General features: G+C 34.6%; 1 protein-coding gene across 4 annotated transcripts in view; it reads left to right on the forward strand.

Moving 5' to 3' along the window:
- Positions 1-17,108, forward strand: part of LOC129753496 (potassium voltage-gated channel protein Shal) — a 784,223-nt gene that overhangs the window by 697,004 nt on the left and 70,111 nt on the right. For all 4 annotated transcript variants that reach the window (XM_055749315.1, XM_055749312.1, XM_055749313.1 and 1 more), the window contains one exon: positions 2,069-2,230. In XM_055749315.1, the coding sequence (XP_055605290.1) occupies positions 2,069-2,230 (162 nt within the window). The remainder of the gene's footprint in view (positions 1-2,068; positions 2,231-17,108) is intronic.

The following is a 17,108-nucleotide window of genomic DNA, read 5'->3' on the forward strand; positions in this document are numbered from 1 at the left end:
GCACACTGTTTTGCAATTTATCATCTTCATCCTTATGATTTCTTAACGTGCACATTATTTTAAGCGATCCATACTAAACACATACCTACATATCATCAAACTGATGACTAGGCTTACCAGATGTTTTCTTTTGAATCCTTCGTCCTACTGTCCACTTCCGGCTTAATTTACTTTTCAAACTTTAAAATTTTCCTTATAGGTTAAGCCCGGTTTACAGTTCAAGTGAAAATGAACGGGACACAACTAGCATGTGTGGCATTGCGGAATCGATGAGTAATGGTTGAAAGATGAAATTCCAGTCAGATTCGTTGATTTATATCTTCTAGAATTGTTTTTATTTCAATTCCCCCGGTTTTTACCGCGGAAATTCCATCATTTTTCACGTGAAGTGTAAATGGGCCATATTTCTGTTCTTGAGATCGTCAATGTACAGTGGGTAAACAGTGTATAAACTGCGAAGAATTTAAATGTCCCTTCTACACGAATCTATGAAAATATGCTTTCTATGTTGAAAATGTCCGGAAAATCGATTGGACATAGTTTCAGACGCAGCATGAGCTTATAAACGGAGATAAAGTGCCTTTCAAACCCCCAATTACCTTGTATTTTGTAACAATTCTGAAAAACACTGGTTAGGACTAAAAAGTTATGTACAAAAACAGACCAACCTTGAGTGATTTTTTTTCGAAGAATCGAATGGGGACTGTTTGAGCTGCCTCATTCTTCAGAAAATGGAGTGATGGCCGATTTTACCATTAATTCCCGAACCTTTTTTTAAAGTTCAGAAAAAGCATGTTCAGAGTTGAAAATTTTGACAAATATGTGACTTTTCTCGAGGAATCGAATGGAAGCACGCTGTTTTTTCCCTCAATTTCCGAAAAAAAATTCAAATAGTTCAGCCATTACTCAATTTCTCGATACGTGCGGTGACTCAAACAGCCTTCATTCGATTTCTCGGAAAAAAATCGCACCCGATAAGTCTCATTTAATTTTAAATTTTCAATTCCGAACATAAATTTTTCAGAAATATTTGAAAACTGTAGGGGAATGAGGGTGAAGCAGCCATTACTTCATTTTTCGATACGTGCGATGGCTCAAATAGCCCTCATTCGATTCCTTGGAAAAAAAATCACACCAGATAGTTTTCATTTGGTTCATAACTACAGTTTCCGATAGCTTCCGATAGCTTAAATAACCATCAATAAATTTTTTGAAAAAATCACACAAGATAGGTAAAAATTTGGTTAAAAAGTTTCCAGTTGTTGTTAAATTGAGGGTAAAAAAGCCATAACTACAGTTTCCGATGCGTGTGGTGGCTGAAATAGCCTTCATTTGATTCCTCGGAAAAACACACAAGATAAATCTACTAAATCGAGCTTTTTATTTTCTGCCCTTCTTGTCATCGAAACATTCATCCCTTTCCTTCCTTTCTTTACTTTATTCTGGTAAGTCTACTCGTAACCATTCAACACTACACAAGTTTTAAGGTAAACTAAAGTAATAAATTATCTATATTGGATAATCTGATCAAAAATAAATTTTGAAATGATAAATCTCACTAGGAACATTCGCCTTCGATGGGATTCAATGCCATCGAAAGATTATTTTTGTAAATTTCAAATTCTGACAACCTTGCCAATCAAGCATCCATCACGTAACTGCCATTTATCTTTTTGAGTACCGAATGTAAACATCTTTTTCTGCCTCTTCGCTTCAGTTCTTCCGCTATTTATCTATCAGTGTAACTCACTCATTCACGTTTCTTGCCTACGCATTTTTCTTCCGGTAAAACTTTCTTCTTTCTCACGTGATTATGAACAATCGCCTCCATCAATATCACCCCCGGTGCAAAAAGAAAAGAGCATGGAAGATGGCTTAACTAGGCCGTTATTTCCGCACAATTTTCCCCCACCAAAACCCATCCACCCCCTCTCTCTCTGTCTGTGTCACTGTGCCAGTGGAAACCGATAAGCTAATGATTTATATTCTTTTTTTCGATTCTATTTCCACCTGTCTTTGGCCCCATCAATATCCCACTTGTCCCCGAATGGCTTTTTTCCTGTTTCAGGACCGGGAGTTTGTAGAGCTAGAGACTCAGTACAACGGCCAAACGAAGCGGCCCGGATCGCCGTCCCCGATGGCCAGTCCCTCCCATTCGGCCAACACGGCCACTGGGCCAACCGGTCTGCTCCAGTCCTGCTGTGGCCGCTGCTGTTCCCAGCGATATCAGGTAAATTTGTCCCACCCCCACACCGCACGATAATGCTTACAATTTTCCCTCAAACCTACTACCAAACCAATTTTTTGTACGATTTTGCCTCCGTTCTCTAACCCGCAATGGGTGGGAACAAAACGACCGCCAGCGTGAATTATTTTTATTGCCAACCGGGAAAAGAAATATCACCGATCCTGCCTGGATGCCCATTCTGGTAGAGGGCACTGTAATAGGCGGTCAATAGTGAACAGTGAATAATGATCCTGGTGGTAATTTTTCCGGGTGTTCGATTTAAAGGTTCTCCCTTAGGTTTAATGTGACTAGCAAAAAAAACAACAACTGTGTTCACTGTTTGATAACATCACTTCAACATTTATCGCTTACAACACTGTTGACAAAAGATCATTTTTACAAAAGATTCAATCATACTAAACCATACGGATCCATTTAACATATCATGAAATTTAAAAATATATTCAATCTTTTAAAAGCAGTCTACATTAATGTCATTTATTTTAACATCATTTGAAAAAAATATATTTTGGCATTGGAATTGCGGGCAAAGATTAACACAAACTCTATGAGTATGATTGGAATTATGACTTGTCGTACTTAATAAAAATCAGCTGGAACAGAAAACAAATGAGAAGAGATATAAAATCTTCAAGTTTGTACCAAGGAACAATAAATTGCAGAAAAACACATCGAAACTCAGATCGATCTTTTCCGTTTTTATTACAGATTGAAGCTTATTTTTCTTCAAAATAATCAAGAAAAAAGAGAACACGGAGTTTAAGTTCAGTCGTCGTACAGTACAGACGTATTTTCGTGCACCGCCGTCAATTCAAATTAATTAGTGTTCCCTAAAGCCGCCGCGTATATCAAAGTGCCAACGTTTGTTTAATTACCTTTTTTGTGCCGTGTTAACTGTACGAGGAAAAAATGCCAAAGTGTCAAATTCCAACCTGCGATGTTATCGATGGCGTCCACCTTTGGACGTGTACTGGTCCCTGTCATCGAAGATTCCACGCCGCCTGCATCAGAGTGCAGCGGAATTGCGAGGAGTCTATAAGGCGATTTATGCTGCCAGTCTGCTATGACTGTCAGCATTCAATAAAGGACCAAATAGATCTGTCAAGATTAATGTCTCGACAGAATGAAATAATGGAGCAACTTAAACTCCAAAACAGCTCCCAGGAGAGAATTAGTTCACAATTAGTGAAATTTTCATGCCTGGAGACCTTGATTGAGGGTATAGATACGCTCTCAAATCAAATAAACGGTCTGAAAAAAGAGCTGTCATCGCTTAAAAAATTGGAACTGTCCAACACGGCGACAATACATGAAATTGTCCAGTCCTGCAACGAGGATAGTCGTTCGTTGAAAGCTGACTTCAGCCAGGCAGTAACAACAATATTAGCAGCTAGTCAATCACCAATAGACATACAAGCTGATCTTGATAGTCTAAGACTGGAAATAGGTGAACAACACCGTAGCTGCTATATAAATTTTGAACAGGAGCTCACTCCTACGCTCCAGTCCATCGCGGTAGAACTGAACGCGTTAAGAGCTACAGTGAGGAATCCAGGTGTAAACGAGGACCTTATTGATGAATTACGGTCCATTCACGACGCTGTGAAAGCCAAACCGGCCGATCATCAACACCACTCAGGACCAACTCTAGCCGAGGAAATTGCTTCGTCGTCAAGGATAAATCCATCTACTTCGTCTAGCGGCTGGAGACGAATCGGAAACAAAATGCTTTGGAAACCTCAACAGTACTGGGACGAATACGACGAAAGGAAAAGGAAGCGTGCGGCTCAAGTCAAGGCCGCGGAAAAAGCCAGGCGAAAACAGCATAAAAAACAGCAGCATAAACAACGACAAAAAGAAATCTTCTTATCGAAAAAACAACAGAAGCAGTCACGAAAACAATCCCCCGTAAAAAATTCATCAAAAGCAAGAGCCACTACTGATAAAGAGCTACTGGCTGCCGCAAAAGTCGCTTTTAATAGAAAATCAACTCCGAAAGTGAAGATCCCGACCTTCATCAACTTCCAACGGGGAGAAACATTGAACCCCGGCCCTAGTTCTGCTTCACCAAATGTGCCACGGCATCGAAAAAGGCCTTCAAATATTCCTGCGCCACCCCCGATCTCTCCACACCTTCCGAACTCATCAACATACCAGAATAGTAACACGATGACGACAGTACCACCTGCTCATCCATACGCTACCTTCAATCAGCCATTCACCGCACCTCTAGTTGCACCGTGCTGTCACCACGACCCATCGGCATTATATTTCAACCCGGTAATGTATAACAACCCATATTTTCTGCCGAACCGACGCGTGCCTATATAAGCACTAGCTCTTCTGTAAATATAAACCATGCGGATCATGTTACCATTCGTTCGCGCGATCACCAAGTTATTAATAATAAAGAAATTGTGGCATATTGCCAAAACTTTAACAGAATGCGAAGCGCATCTAAACTAAACACAATTCATAAAAATTTAGTAGCAAGTAATTATACTATCATTTTAGGAACCGAAACAAGCTGGGATGATAGTATAAAAAGCGAGGAAATTTTTGGATCGCGTTACAATGTCTACAGAGATGACCGAAATTTCAATTTGTCTGACAAGAAATCAGGCGGAGGCGTTGTAGTAGCAATAAGCTCTGCTTTCGATTCTGAGCTCATTGAAATAACTAAGCACAAAGAATTTGAGCAGGTGTGGGCAAAAGCTCAAATCTTCAAGGAAACCCATATTTTTGGATCGATCTACTTTCCTCCAGAATATGCCAGTAAAGATTATTTCCAAAAGTTTCTACTGAGCATAACAGAAATATTCAAAAGCTTCCAACCCGAATTCAAAATTCACCTGTATGGCGATTTTAATCAATCGAATCTGCAATTTTTACCCGATGAAGATAATGAGGCAATCCTCTTACCGATTTTTGGAGATAATGAAACATTACAATTCCTTTTCGATAATCTTGCTACCTTATGTCTTAATCAAATAAATCATGTGAAAAATGCCTGCAATCGCTATCTCGATTTACTGTTTTCAAACTTGACTGATGACTTTTGTATTTTGGAAGCTACTAATCCAATTTGGAAAAATGAGATCTTTCATACAGCTATCGAATTTTCAATAATATGTTCTGACAACAAAGGAATACCAGAATACGAATATGAGGAGACCCTTGACTTTTTCCATGCAAATTACACGATGATTAAAACTAAATTACAATCAGTTGATTGGCAATCATCATTTCAAAGCGAAAACCAAACTGTCAATCAGGTAGCTATTTTTTATAACATTCTTGGTAATATCTTAAGTAAATATGTCCCAATAAAAATAAAGCGACGAACGAATAATAACAGAAATCCGCCATGGTTTTCAAAAGAGCTAAAGCATCTTAGAAATAAAAAGCAGAAAGCGCATAAAAACTGGAAAAAGACACCATCGCTAGCTAACAGTTTAGAATATCAAGAAGCATGCAACCAACTAGCCATATGCATTAATACCTCCTTCGAAGAATATAATAGGAAAACAGAGGAAAACATTAAATCTAACCCAAGAAGCTTCTTTAAGTATGTAAGTTCCAAATTGAAAAGTAATAATTTTCCATCTCGTATGCACTTGGACAGCGCTAACGGTAATAATTCCCACGAAATATGTAATTTGTTTGCCAATTTCTTCCAAAGCGTTTACACCAGTTTTTCGGAAGCCGATCGCGACACTGCGTTTTTCGATTATATTTCCAACTCAGCATCATTGACTGTGGTAGATTCAATCACCCTTGAGGAAATACATAAATCAATTTGCTCCCTGGATAGCTCCAAAGGGCCCGGGCCTGATGGAATTCCTCCATTACTTCTAAAAAATCTTGTAAATGAATTAAGTATGCCCTTGTTTCTATTGTTCAACTCATCGTTGAAATCCGGTGTTTTTCCTCAAGTATGGAAAGAATCTTTTCTTGTACCTATTTTCAAGTCGGGGAAAAAGTCTGACATTAAAAATTACCGGGGTATAGCAATCTTATCGTGCATACCGAAACTTTTTGAAGCAATAGTGAATCAAAAAATATATAATCAAATAAAAACACTCATAACTGAAAAGCAACATGGATTTGTTAAAGGACGATCTACAGCGACTAATTTACTTGAATTCGTTTCTTATAATATCCACTCCATGGATCAAGGAAATTCCGTTCAGGCTCTATACACGGACTTCAGTAAAGCTTTTGATAGAATCGACATCCCTTTGTTAATTTTAAAACTACATAAAAACGGATTCAGTGCACAACTGCTGAAATGGATTGAGTCGTATTTGACAAACCGTAAACAAATTGTTAGATTCAATGGTTCACTTTCGAAAAGCATCTCCGTTACATCTGGTGTGCCTCAAGGCTCCCATCTCGGTCCCTTATTATTTATATTGTACGTCAATGACATTACTTATTTACTGAACCAGCTAAACGTGCTTATATATGCAGACGATATGAAGCTCTATATGATAGTCAATAACGAAGAAGATTTCAGGGTGTTTCAAAATGAAATAAATATTTTTTACAAATGGTGCAGTAAAAGTCTACTTGAACTAAACGTGAAAAAATGTTCACATATTGTATTTACAAGGAAAAAATATCCGTCATATGAAATTGTTACATTAGGAAATGAGCCTGTGGAGAGAATCAATAAGATCAGAGATCTAGGTGTTATATTGGACTCAAAACTTACCTTTGTAGATCACTATAACTCAGTGATTCAAAAATCAAATAGTATGCTTGGCTTTATAAAACGTTTTAGTTATAATTTTCAAGACCCATATACATTAAAAACATTGTACACAGCTTATGTCCGATCCATACTTGAGTACTGTAGCGTTGTGTGGTCTCCCTTTCAAATTTCTCATAAAAACCGTTTAGAATCCATTCAGAAACAATTTGTTCTATTTGCTTTACGAAATCTAGGATGGTCTCAGAGCCAATTACCAAGCTACGAATCACGCTGTTTACTAATAAATATTGAACCATTAACTGTTAGAAGAGAATTTGCTGCAATCTCCTTTGTAAACGACATAATTAATCAGCGTGTTCAGTCTACTTATCTACTAAATCAGTTAAACTTTTATTGTCCGAGTCGCCAGTTGAGAACTAGAAATCTGTTTATTTTAACCTCTGCTCGAACTGATTATGGTAAAAATAGTCCAATCAATTGTCTTATGAAGAATTATAATAAAAACTACCAGAACATAGATTTTACTATGTCTAAACAGCAGCTAAAAAGTGCTTTTTACGGCAACAGGCACTCAAGAACCTAATATTGTAGTATTTAAAGTAATATTAAGATTGTACTACTAGTTTTAAGAATACATATGTAGCCTACGATGTTTGGCGAAATAAATAAATAAATAAATAAAAAAAGAATAAATTTTCTGCCTTTGAATAAAAAAATGCATTCTAACCAGCATAAGTACATAGTATTGGGAATCTGCAAAAAAAAAGTTCCATAAAAAATATATTTTTTTTGGGTAATGTCTGTTTGGCTTTAAATCGGTACACAAAATTGGATCTCCGAAAAAAAAAACTCTAAAGATCAAATCAAAAATGAACCGATCCAATCTGTTTTTGGATAAAATTATATTATTTATACAAATTGAAAAGATCATTTTTCCAAAGATCAATCCAAGATCGACCAATCTCATATTTAAACCCTCTGGAGGACGATGAATTGTTTTCCCATGTTTTTCAGCTTTTATTGTTAACAAATACATACCTATCTACCATGAAGTGTTCATCTATCTATAAAAAGAAATTTTCAGACTAACTTCGCATATTGTTGAGGCTTAACCTTTTCCAGTAAAGGCTTTATATTTGGTAAGAATGTACCATTTTGAAAACATAGCTTTAAAATAAAATTCACATTTTTTCGAAGCATTTTCAAGCTTATTGAATTTTACTAATGCAATAGAGCAAAAAAGCCGAATGTGAACAATTGCATTTTTAGACTTAGCCGATTTGGGGTCATTTTTAATTTCTCAAATCCTGAGTTCTAAAAAGCTTCGTCTTTGTTTAAAACTCGTCCATGATTTTTAGCAGAACTTTTAAGTAACGTTTACATGAGTCAATTTGAACTTTAAGGTTTGTGATGTTTTGTTCCTAAAATCATCATCATTTTTGTTTCTTCTGTAGAACCGAGTTTGCTCTTGGTTTTTCTGGTGCCAATTTATGAATTCTCTAGAGGAAATTTTCCGCTAAACAACTTTGTCGAAAATTCATAACTTCGTATCTTAATTAACCAAAAACATAATAGGCGTTGAATAGAGGCACGTCTTTTGGTATTGAAAAACTATACTAGACATTCCCCTGTTAAACAGTTAACATTTTTTTGCCTAATAAGATACGAAGTGACGGTCTTTGACAAATTTGTTCAGCGGAAAAGTCCTTTACAGAATTTATAAATTGGTACAAAAACCATGAGCAACCCAGGTTGCACAGAAGAAACAAAAATTATGTTAATTTTTCAGAACAAAATATTTAATTTTTCCTTACAAACATAAAAATTTTCTTACTTTTTATTACAAAAAAAAAAATCAAATTTACTCATGTCATCGTTACATAGAAATTTTGCAAAAAATTATGAATTATGAACCAAGACAAAGTTTAGACCCTAGGTTTTGAGAAATTAAAAAATGGTTCACATACGGCTCTATATTGCGCGTAATACGTTAACTGTTTTAAAAAGGAATTTTTAATGAACAACCAAAATTTAGAGAGTGCATAGAATTGAAGAACATATTTTGACGAATTTTAAGATGCTAATTCCAAATATTCATTTATTTAAACTCTTTCAGCTCTTATTTTTGAGGTAATTTTTTAAAATATATGAAAAATCTGAAAATTTGTGCATTTTTTTGGCAAAACTCTCCTACGTTACAATTATTTTGGAAATAAATTTTTTAATTACAATGATCATCCTTCCCGAAGATTGTGAGTAATTTCCCCATCTGAGAAAAGTTATTGAGGTTTTAGTTTTGTAATTGATTCCAAAGCTGTAAAAACGAAAATATTTATAAAATTTGAAACAAGTATTAAACTAAAGTGAATTACTGTAGCAGTCTTCACCAAAGTTGTTGAATGAGTTAAAAAATCTTTGATATCAGATATTCCACGACTTTTTGAAATGATGTCAGAAATAGTTGAAATCTTATCCATCAAATTTTTAAAAAAAAGTTAAATTTCATTTATTAAAGCGTTCTGCCGGCCGTAAATTTGGGATCGGCCTCAACTCAGCCATTTTATGATATATTACATATCTTTCTGTGTTAGGCAAAATATGTTCACTTTATATGACTCAAAACTAGGTTGCCAGATTTTTCAACACGTATCCGGGCTATTTTATCTAAAAACCTGGCAAAATCCGGATCTTTGATTTCAAAATTGTGAATCAAAATCCGGAAATATCCGGGCAAATTAGGTCAAAGCTAGAATTAACTCATCAAAAATTAAGAAAAAAAAAGATTTTTTTCATTCAAATTTATCAGCAGATTTTAAATCGAATTTTAGGTTTTAAAAAAATCTATCATGGTTTCTTTTATGAAATTTGCCCAAATTTTTTGGACTCATGAATACAAAAATTTTACAACATATTTTTTTTAGTTTGATTTGAGAATGATATTGAGAATGAACCCAGGCAAAATCCAGCTTTTCCAATGAAATCCGGTCGACTGGGCCGGGAGGGATTTTTTCCAAATTTCATATTAAATATCCGGGCAAACCCGGATAAAACTGGGCAATCTGGCAACCTTAGTTTTATGTTAGACCATTAAAAAAACTGCATTTAAAATTAAAACCCGATCGTCTGTTGGAGTGATTCAAATTTGAAAATCCAAGTTTTACTCGGAACCTTATTCCATGCTCATCACTTTTTCAATGTACTTAAATAAAATAAATAAAATAGCTACTTAAGTTGTCGATCAAAAGTTTGGGATCATCCCGTAGTGTAGTGTATCGGTCAAAAGTTTGGGATGCAGCTTTAATTCGTTGATTGATGATGACATAGTTTTTAACATCGTGAAAGAGTTTTTAAGGCTTTTGATTGTCATAAAAAATTTAAAAATCGAGCAATAGATGTACAAATTTTAACATTTTTCGATGACATAAAAAAAACTCTAACTAGTATGACGGATTGGCTTAATGATATCACCTACAAACTTTATATTGCTTCCATTATCCTATACCAACACTGTTGGTGTATAAATATTTTTCGGACAATCACCACATTTTTTTAAATAAATATTTTTATAATTCAGTTAGCTGACTGGGGCAAAATGCAACAGAATGCAAATCAGAACTAAATCTCCTAAATCGCGTTTTTATATGCTGATATATGAATGTTTTAATTCATGCGTTTGTTTACATCAAAATTTCATCCATCCTTCGATTTGTTTTCATGATTTAATCTAATAGAATATTTTGTAGTATTTTTTACCCCTAAATGTATGCAGCAGATTAACTCTTTTTCTTAAATAGATTTTAGACAGAAAAAAATTAAAATTCAATTCGAACAAAACCAAAAATTACTGCAATCGGTGCATTATGCGTTATGACATCACAAATGTATCAAAAACAATAAATTTTCAAACGTTTTCATTTGATTTTTCATTAATTACAGATTTTGTTGCAACTTACCCCTTTTTCCTAATAGGGTGAAAACAGCATGTTTTTGTAAATTTAAAAATAACTGGTAAAACCAATAATTTTTTTGATTACGTCAGTTTAGTGTCCCATCAACCTTAAAACTTTTGATGTACAAGAAGTATGATTATCTGTAAGTTTTAAGGTTTTAGAAGCCATTGAAGTTGAAAAGTGTTGCATCCGCCATATCTGTTGACAGATTTCCAGAATGATGACGTAGTTGTTATGAAAAATAGCAAACATTGTACTCAATTCTTTAGTTTTTTTTCATATACATACATTATTTTTTATGCCAGTTACTTGTACGCCACTGTCCAAAAATTGATAAATTCGAGTTCCCAGGTTTATGAACCTTTTAGAAAAATTCGGTTTGGATCGTGGTTCTGCATAAAATGCGAATTTACCGGGAAATATCTTAATTTTCGTCTAAATTGTTATTACTGGGAACTATTTCCAAGCATATTGTTAGCTTAAAAATTGAAAATATCGCAAGAGGACACATCTAATAGTCCTAATGAATCATTTAACACGCAATTTTCGAACTCGTTAACAGTAAAATATTAAATAGATAAATCAACTTTTCTCGTAAGCTCTTTATTTAATATGTTTCATACTGAAATCAATCGTTTCATCACTAACTTTAGTTTCTTTACACTAATTGCTAAACTTTTTTATGCAAATGACTAAAAACGAAGATTAAAGTTTGTTTCCTATGAAATTTATGGAAAATCTCATAACAACTACGTCATCATGCTTTGTGTGAGCTAAGGCTGTGATCATTTAGTATCCAGACACTTCATTTCGGTGATAGCTACGTTGCTAGAGCTCGAATAAACAAACTTTAAGCAGCTTTGTGTTTGTAATAAAAAAGACTATTTTGCCTATTTTTTTCAAATTTTTAAGTTAACGTGTGTTTGAGATATTTACGATGCAAAAAGACATGGTAAAAATAATGTTGCACAATCGCCTCGAAAATTCTATGTTGTTGGATTTTTCTGATTTTTTTTTTGCCCAAATGGTTAAGAAGTATAAGGAGCCACTCTAGAATGCTCACAAAGTTCAAACCAAGCATCGGACAGGATCCCTTGATCTCAACTATGGTTAAAAGGTTTTGATTATTGGGGATAACTGAATACAGACCCTTCAACTATGCAGTAAATCCGTTCTGGCAGGTAAAAAGTGTTGCCTATCTTGTAGACACCAAGTAAATAAGTAATAATGAGCAGTTCCATAGATTGCAATCTGTCCAACCGGTTTTTACGCAATCTAACAGATGTGTTCTGATGGACAAAGAAATTTATGTTTTTTTTTTTTTTTAATATATCTTTATTAGTACCAATTCATCATTACATTTATATTACATTAATACATTAAATTAGGTGTTCAGTTCAATAATGAACTTTCAGAGCCCTATAGTTTAATAATCACTAAAATTTATTTATTCGACTTAAATTTGTTGAGCACAATCAAGCATTTTTATAAAGGAGAACATCCTGTAGTGAAAAAAAAAAATATTTTAAACTAAAAACTAAAGTTATCCTAAAATTAAACTAATTGTAGAGATAGCGAATCTCTGCGATGGAAGACTGCATCGATTTGCCTCTGAAGTTGGAGATGATTTTGTTGGCCATCTCTTCGATAGATTCAATGCCTGCAATCCGATGAAGATCTTCGGTGCTGTGCCAAGGTGGAAGCCGCAAAATCATTTTCAGAACCTTGTTCTGAATCCTCTGGATGGCTTTCTTCCTCGTCGCGCAGCAGCTAGACCAAATCGGAACTGCATACATTATCGCTGGTCGGAAGACTTGCTTGTAAATAAGCATCTTATTCTTCAGGCAAAGTCGGGATTTCCTGTTGATGAGAGAATGAAGAGATTTAGTGTATTTATTACATTTAGATTGAATATCTTCAATGTGATTCTTAAAAGAAAGATTCCGATCAAGTGTGAGTCCCAAGTACTTCACGTGATCAGACCATTCTAAAGAAACCTCATTAAAAGTTATGGAATGATTTTCATTAGGTTTTAAAAAAATTGCTCTTGGCTTATGGGGAAATAAAATAAGTTGAGTTTTGGAAGCGTTAGGAGAAATTTTCCACATTTTCAAGTAATTCAAAAAGGAATTTAAATTTTGTTGCAATCTACTGCGTACCACCCGTAAATTTCGACCTTTGGCTGAAAGCAAAGTATCGTCAGCAAATAATCTTCTACCTTTTCCTTCTGGGACATCAGAAAGATCAGAAGTAAAAATATTATATAAAATAGGCCCAAGTATACTACCCTGAGGGACACCAGCTCTAATGGGTATCCTTTCAGAGCATGAATTTTGATAGCTTACTTGCAAAGTTCGGCTAAACAAATAATTTTGAATAATTTTGGTGAGATATACAGGAAAATCAAATCGAGCTAATTTAGCTACTAAACCTTTGTGCCAAACACTGTCAAAAGCTTTTTCAATATCAAGAAGAGCAACACCAGTTGAATAACCCTCAGATTTGCTAGCGTTAATCATATTAGTTACACTCAAAAGTTGATGTGTAGTAGAATGTCCATGACGAAAACCAAATTGTTCATCAGGGAAAATAGAATTCTGATTAATGTGAATCATCATTCCATTCAAAATAACTCTCTCAAATAGTTTACTTAAAGAAGGAAGCAAACTAATTGGTCGATAACTTGAAGGCTCTGAAGCACTTTTTCCAGGTTTTAAAATTGGAGTTACTTTGGCGTTTTTCCATTTATTGGGAAAATAAGCCAAGTGGAAACATTTATTGAAGATTTTAACTAAAAAATTTAAAGTGCTTTCAGGCAACTTTTTAATAAGAATATAGAAAATCCCATCTTCCCCCGGGGCTTTCATATTTTTAAATTTTTTGAAAATCAATTTAAGTTCATCAATATTTGTCTCACAAGAACTTTCAAACACAATTTGCTTAGAAAGAATATCATCAAATTCTAGGGAAATTTGAGCATCAATTGGACTTACAACGTTTAAATTAAAATCATGAGCAGACTCAAATTGTTGGGCTAATTTTTGAGCTTTTTCTGAATTAGTTAAAAGAAGTTTATCCCCATCTTTCAAAGTAGGAATTGGCTTCTGAGGTTTTTTCAGAATTTTAGTTAATTTCCAAAACGGCTTTGAGTAGGGTTTTATGTCCTCTACTGCTTTAGCAAAATTTTCATTACGGATGAAATTTAAACGACGTTTGATCTCTTTTTGAAGGTCGCAATAAATTAATTTCAAATAAGGATCCCTAGTTCGTTGAAATTGGCGCCGACGAATGTTTTTCAGTCGTATCAAAAACTGAAGATCATCATCAATTAAAGGTTGATTAAATTTATGTTTAACTTTAGGTATTGAAGCGGCTCTAGCATTGACTATTGAAGTTGTCAAATTTTCTACAGCCAAATCAATATCTTCTATTGAATTCAGTGGAACGTTTACATCTAAATTATGTACGTTCAATAAAATTCCTATATCGCTCCCAGTTAGCCTTTTGAAAATTAAAAGTTGATTTTAAAGGGTTTTCAATGGGATTTTGGGATAAAGAAAATGTTACTGGAAGGTGGTCTGAATCGAGGTCCGCATGAGTAACTAATTGACTACAATGCTCGCCTAAATCCGTTAGAACCAAATCAATTGTGGAGGGATTTCTAATTGAAGAAAAACAAGTATGCCCATTAGGATATTCAACAGTATAATAACCTGCAGAGCAGTCATTAAACAAAATATTCCCATTTGAATTTGATGAAATATTATTCCAAGATCGGTGTTTTGCATTAAAGTCACCAATAATAAAAAATTTAGATTTATTTCTGGTGAGTTTTTGTAAATCTCCCTTCAAAAAATTTTTCTGTTCACCGCTACATTGAAAAGGCAAATATGCGGCAACAATTATAATTTTCCCCATAGAAGTTTCTAATTCAATTCCAATTGTTTCTAAGACTTTTGTATTGAAAGAAGGAAGAAGTCTAAATTTGAGACGACTATTGATGACAATAGCTACACCCCCACCTTGTCGATCAAGTCGATCATTTCGTAAAATTTTAAAGAAAGCATTGCTTTTCAAGTTATTGTCTGGCTTTAAAAAAGTATCAGTGATGGCAACAATATGTATGTTTTGAGTTTTCAAAAATAAAAAGAACTCGTCTTGGTTAGCCAGCAAAAATCGAGCGTTCCAATTCATAATATTTAAACATCTATTTGGATCCATGAGGGAATCGTAAAGTCATAATAATTTTGTTAGCATAATTAAAAGAAGTTTGGAAAGCTTCAAACATTGAATTTGCTTTCAACATAAGTTGCATCATTTCCATTAAATTTTGATGCAAAAATTTTAATTTTTCCTCAGTAATCTCACCCAAATCAACAAAATTGTTAGGATCAGAAAATGAAGGAGAAGAACAAGTATTTGAATTTCGGGGATTTTCCCAAGCCTTCGCATGAACGTTGAGACTTGGTTTTTTCCCATTTTTATTAGTTAAACCTGAAGAGGGAAACCCATTTTCAACCACCTCTGAGAACGATAAACAACGAGTCTGGGGCGCAGATTCAGCACAGGTAACATTAAAATCACTTCGGGTATTACCCAGCCGTGATTCCAATGTAGGCCGAGGCTGGCTGCGCACAGGCAGGTTGTTTGCCGGTCTGACGTGTGTAGACGAAAAAGAGGAAGGAGGAGAAGAAACTTTTCTGGAAACTTTGGGGTTTTTCCTAGAAGCATCAATTTTTGCCCTAACGGGACAATCCAGAGAATTCGAGGAATGATTACCTGCGCAATTCGCACACTTAAAAAATTCTGTTTTTGGCTTATCACCACCAAAAAGGTATTTAGATTTTTCATGATCGAATGAGCCGCAAAACATGCATCTGGCATTCATTCTACAATTTTTAGTGCCATGACAAAAAGCTTGACAACGACGACATTGCGTAATATTTTGTAAAAAATTGGTATGGGATTTACGAAAAGGTTCAAATTTTACTCGACAATGAAACATAAGACGAGCCTTTTCCAAAATTTTCAAATTATTAACCTGATCCTTTTTAAAATGGATCAAATAAAGTTCAGGAGCAAAACCAACACTACTGGTATTATTCGTGTTGGTTCTTTTCCTCATTTGAATTACTTGAATTGGAGAAAAACCTAACAAAGAATTAAATTCATTTGTGATCTCATCCGGTGTCTGATCGCCGGTGAGACCACGAAGTACAACTTTAAAAGGACGATCACCTCTAGTGTCGTACGTAAAAAATTGGTGTTTTTTGTTATTCAAATAATTTAAAATTTTTTGAAAATCATTAAAAGATTCCGCCAATATACGAGCAGTTCCCCTTCGACCGATCTGAAAAGAAATCTTCACATCCTTGACGGAAGTGACGATTTCTTTTCGAAAGGCATTGAAGTCAGGAATCGTGACCGTTATTGGTGGAATCTTTTCGTTTTTAAGAGTATAAGAAGAAGAAGAAGGTTTCTTAGTACTCTTATCAGAATTAAATATGAATATTTCCTCATCACCGATGTTATGAAGGACATCGAATGAATTGGAAATTTCAACTTTTTTGGCAGATGGCCCTGGATTAGGTTCAGCAATCCGTTTTCTTCCGGCCCTTGAGCCGGCCGAAGACTTCCCCATGCTGGAAAGAAAAGAGAAAATATGAATAAAAGAAAATGAAAATAATTTTTGCACTGAAAAGTGCTGATTGAAATACAGGTAAGGAAAAAATAAATAATGTAAAATGTTCCTGCAGGCACACAGCAACGATACGATGCTCCGGCGTACGTGTTGACGGCTCAACGGTACAGATGGAAGTGAGAAATTTATGTTAAAACCGAATTTCAGAGGTCAAATATTTCGAGATGCCTACTCTTGAAAAGGTTCCAATCAGATTCCAACTGGTTTTTCCAGATGAATTTGTGTAAAATATCATGGTTTTGCAAAAGTTTTGCTTCTGTGGTAAAAATGATAGATCAATCATGGCTGAAAAAAGTGAGCAAAAATAAAAAAGATTCAATAATAAAGTAAGAGCATCTCCTGAAATCAACGGTAATTTTTTTTCCTTCATTTCCTCAATAGAAAATTTTTCGATCAAATGGATAGTTTTTAAAAAACACACGTTTGTAACTGTCCGGTTTCTGAATGATCATAGCCTTTATTTCACGCTCGATGTACGGTACTCTATAATGA

This window comes from Uranotaenia lowii, chromosome 3, assembly GCF_029784155.1.
Source record: "Uranotaenia lowii strain MFRU-FL chromosome 3, ASM2978415v1, whole genome shotgun sequence".
NCBI lineage: Eukaryota > Metazoa > Arthropoda > Insecta > Diptera > Culicidae > Uranotaenia > Uranotaenia lowii.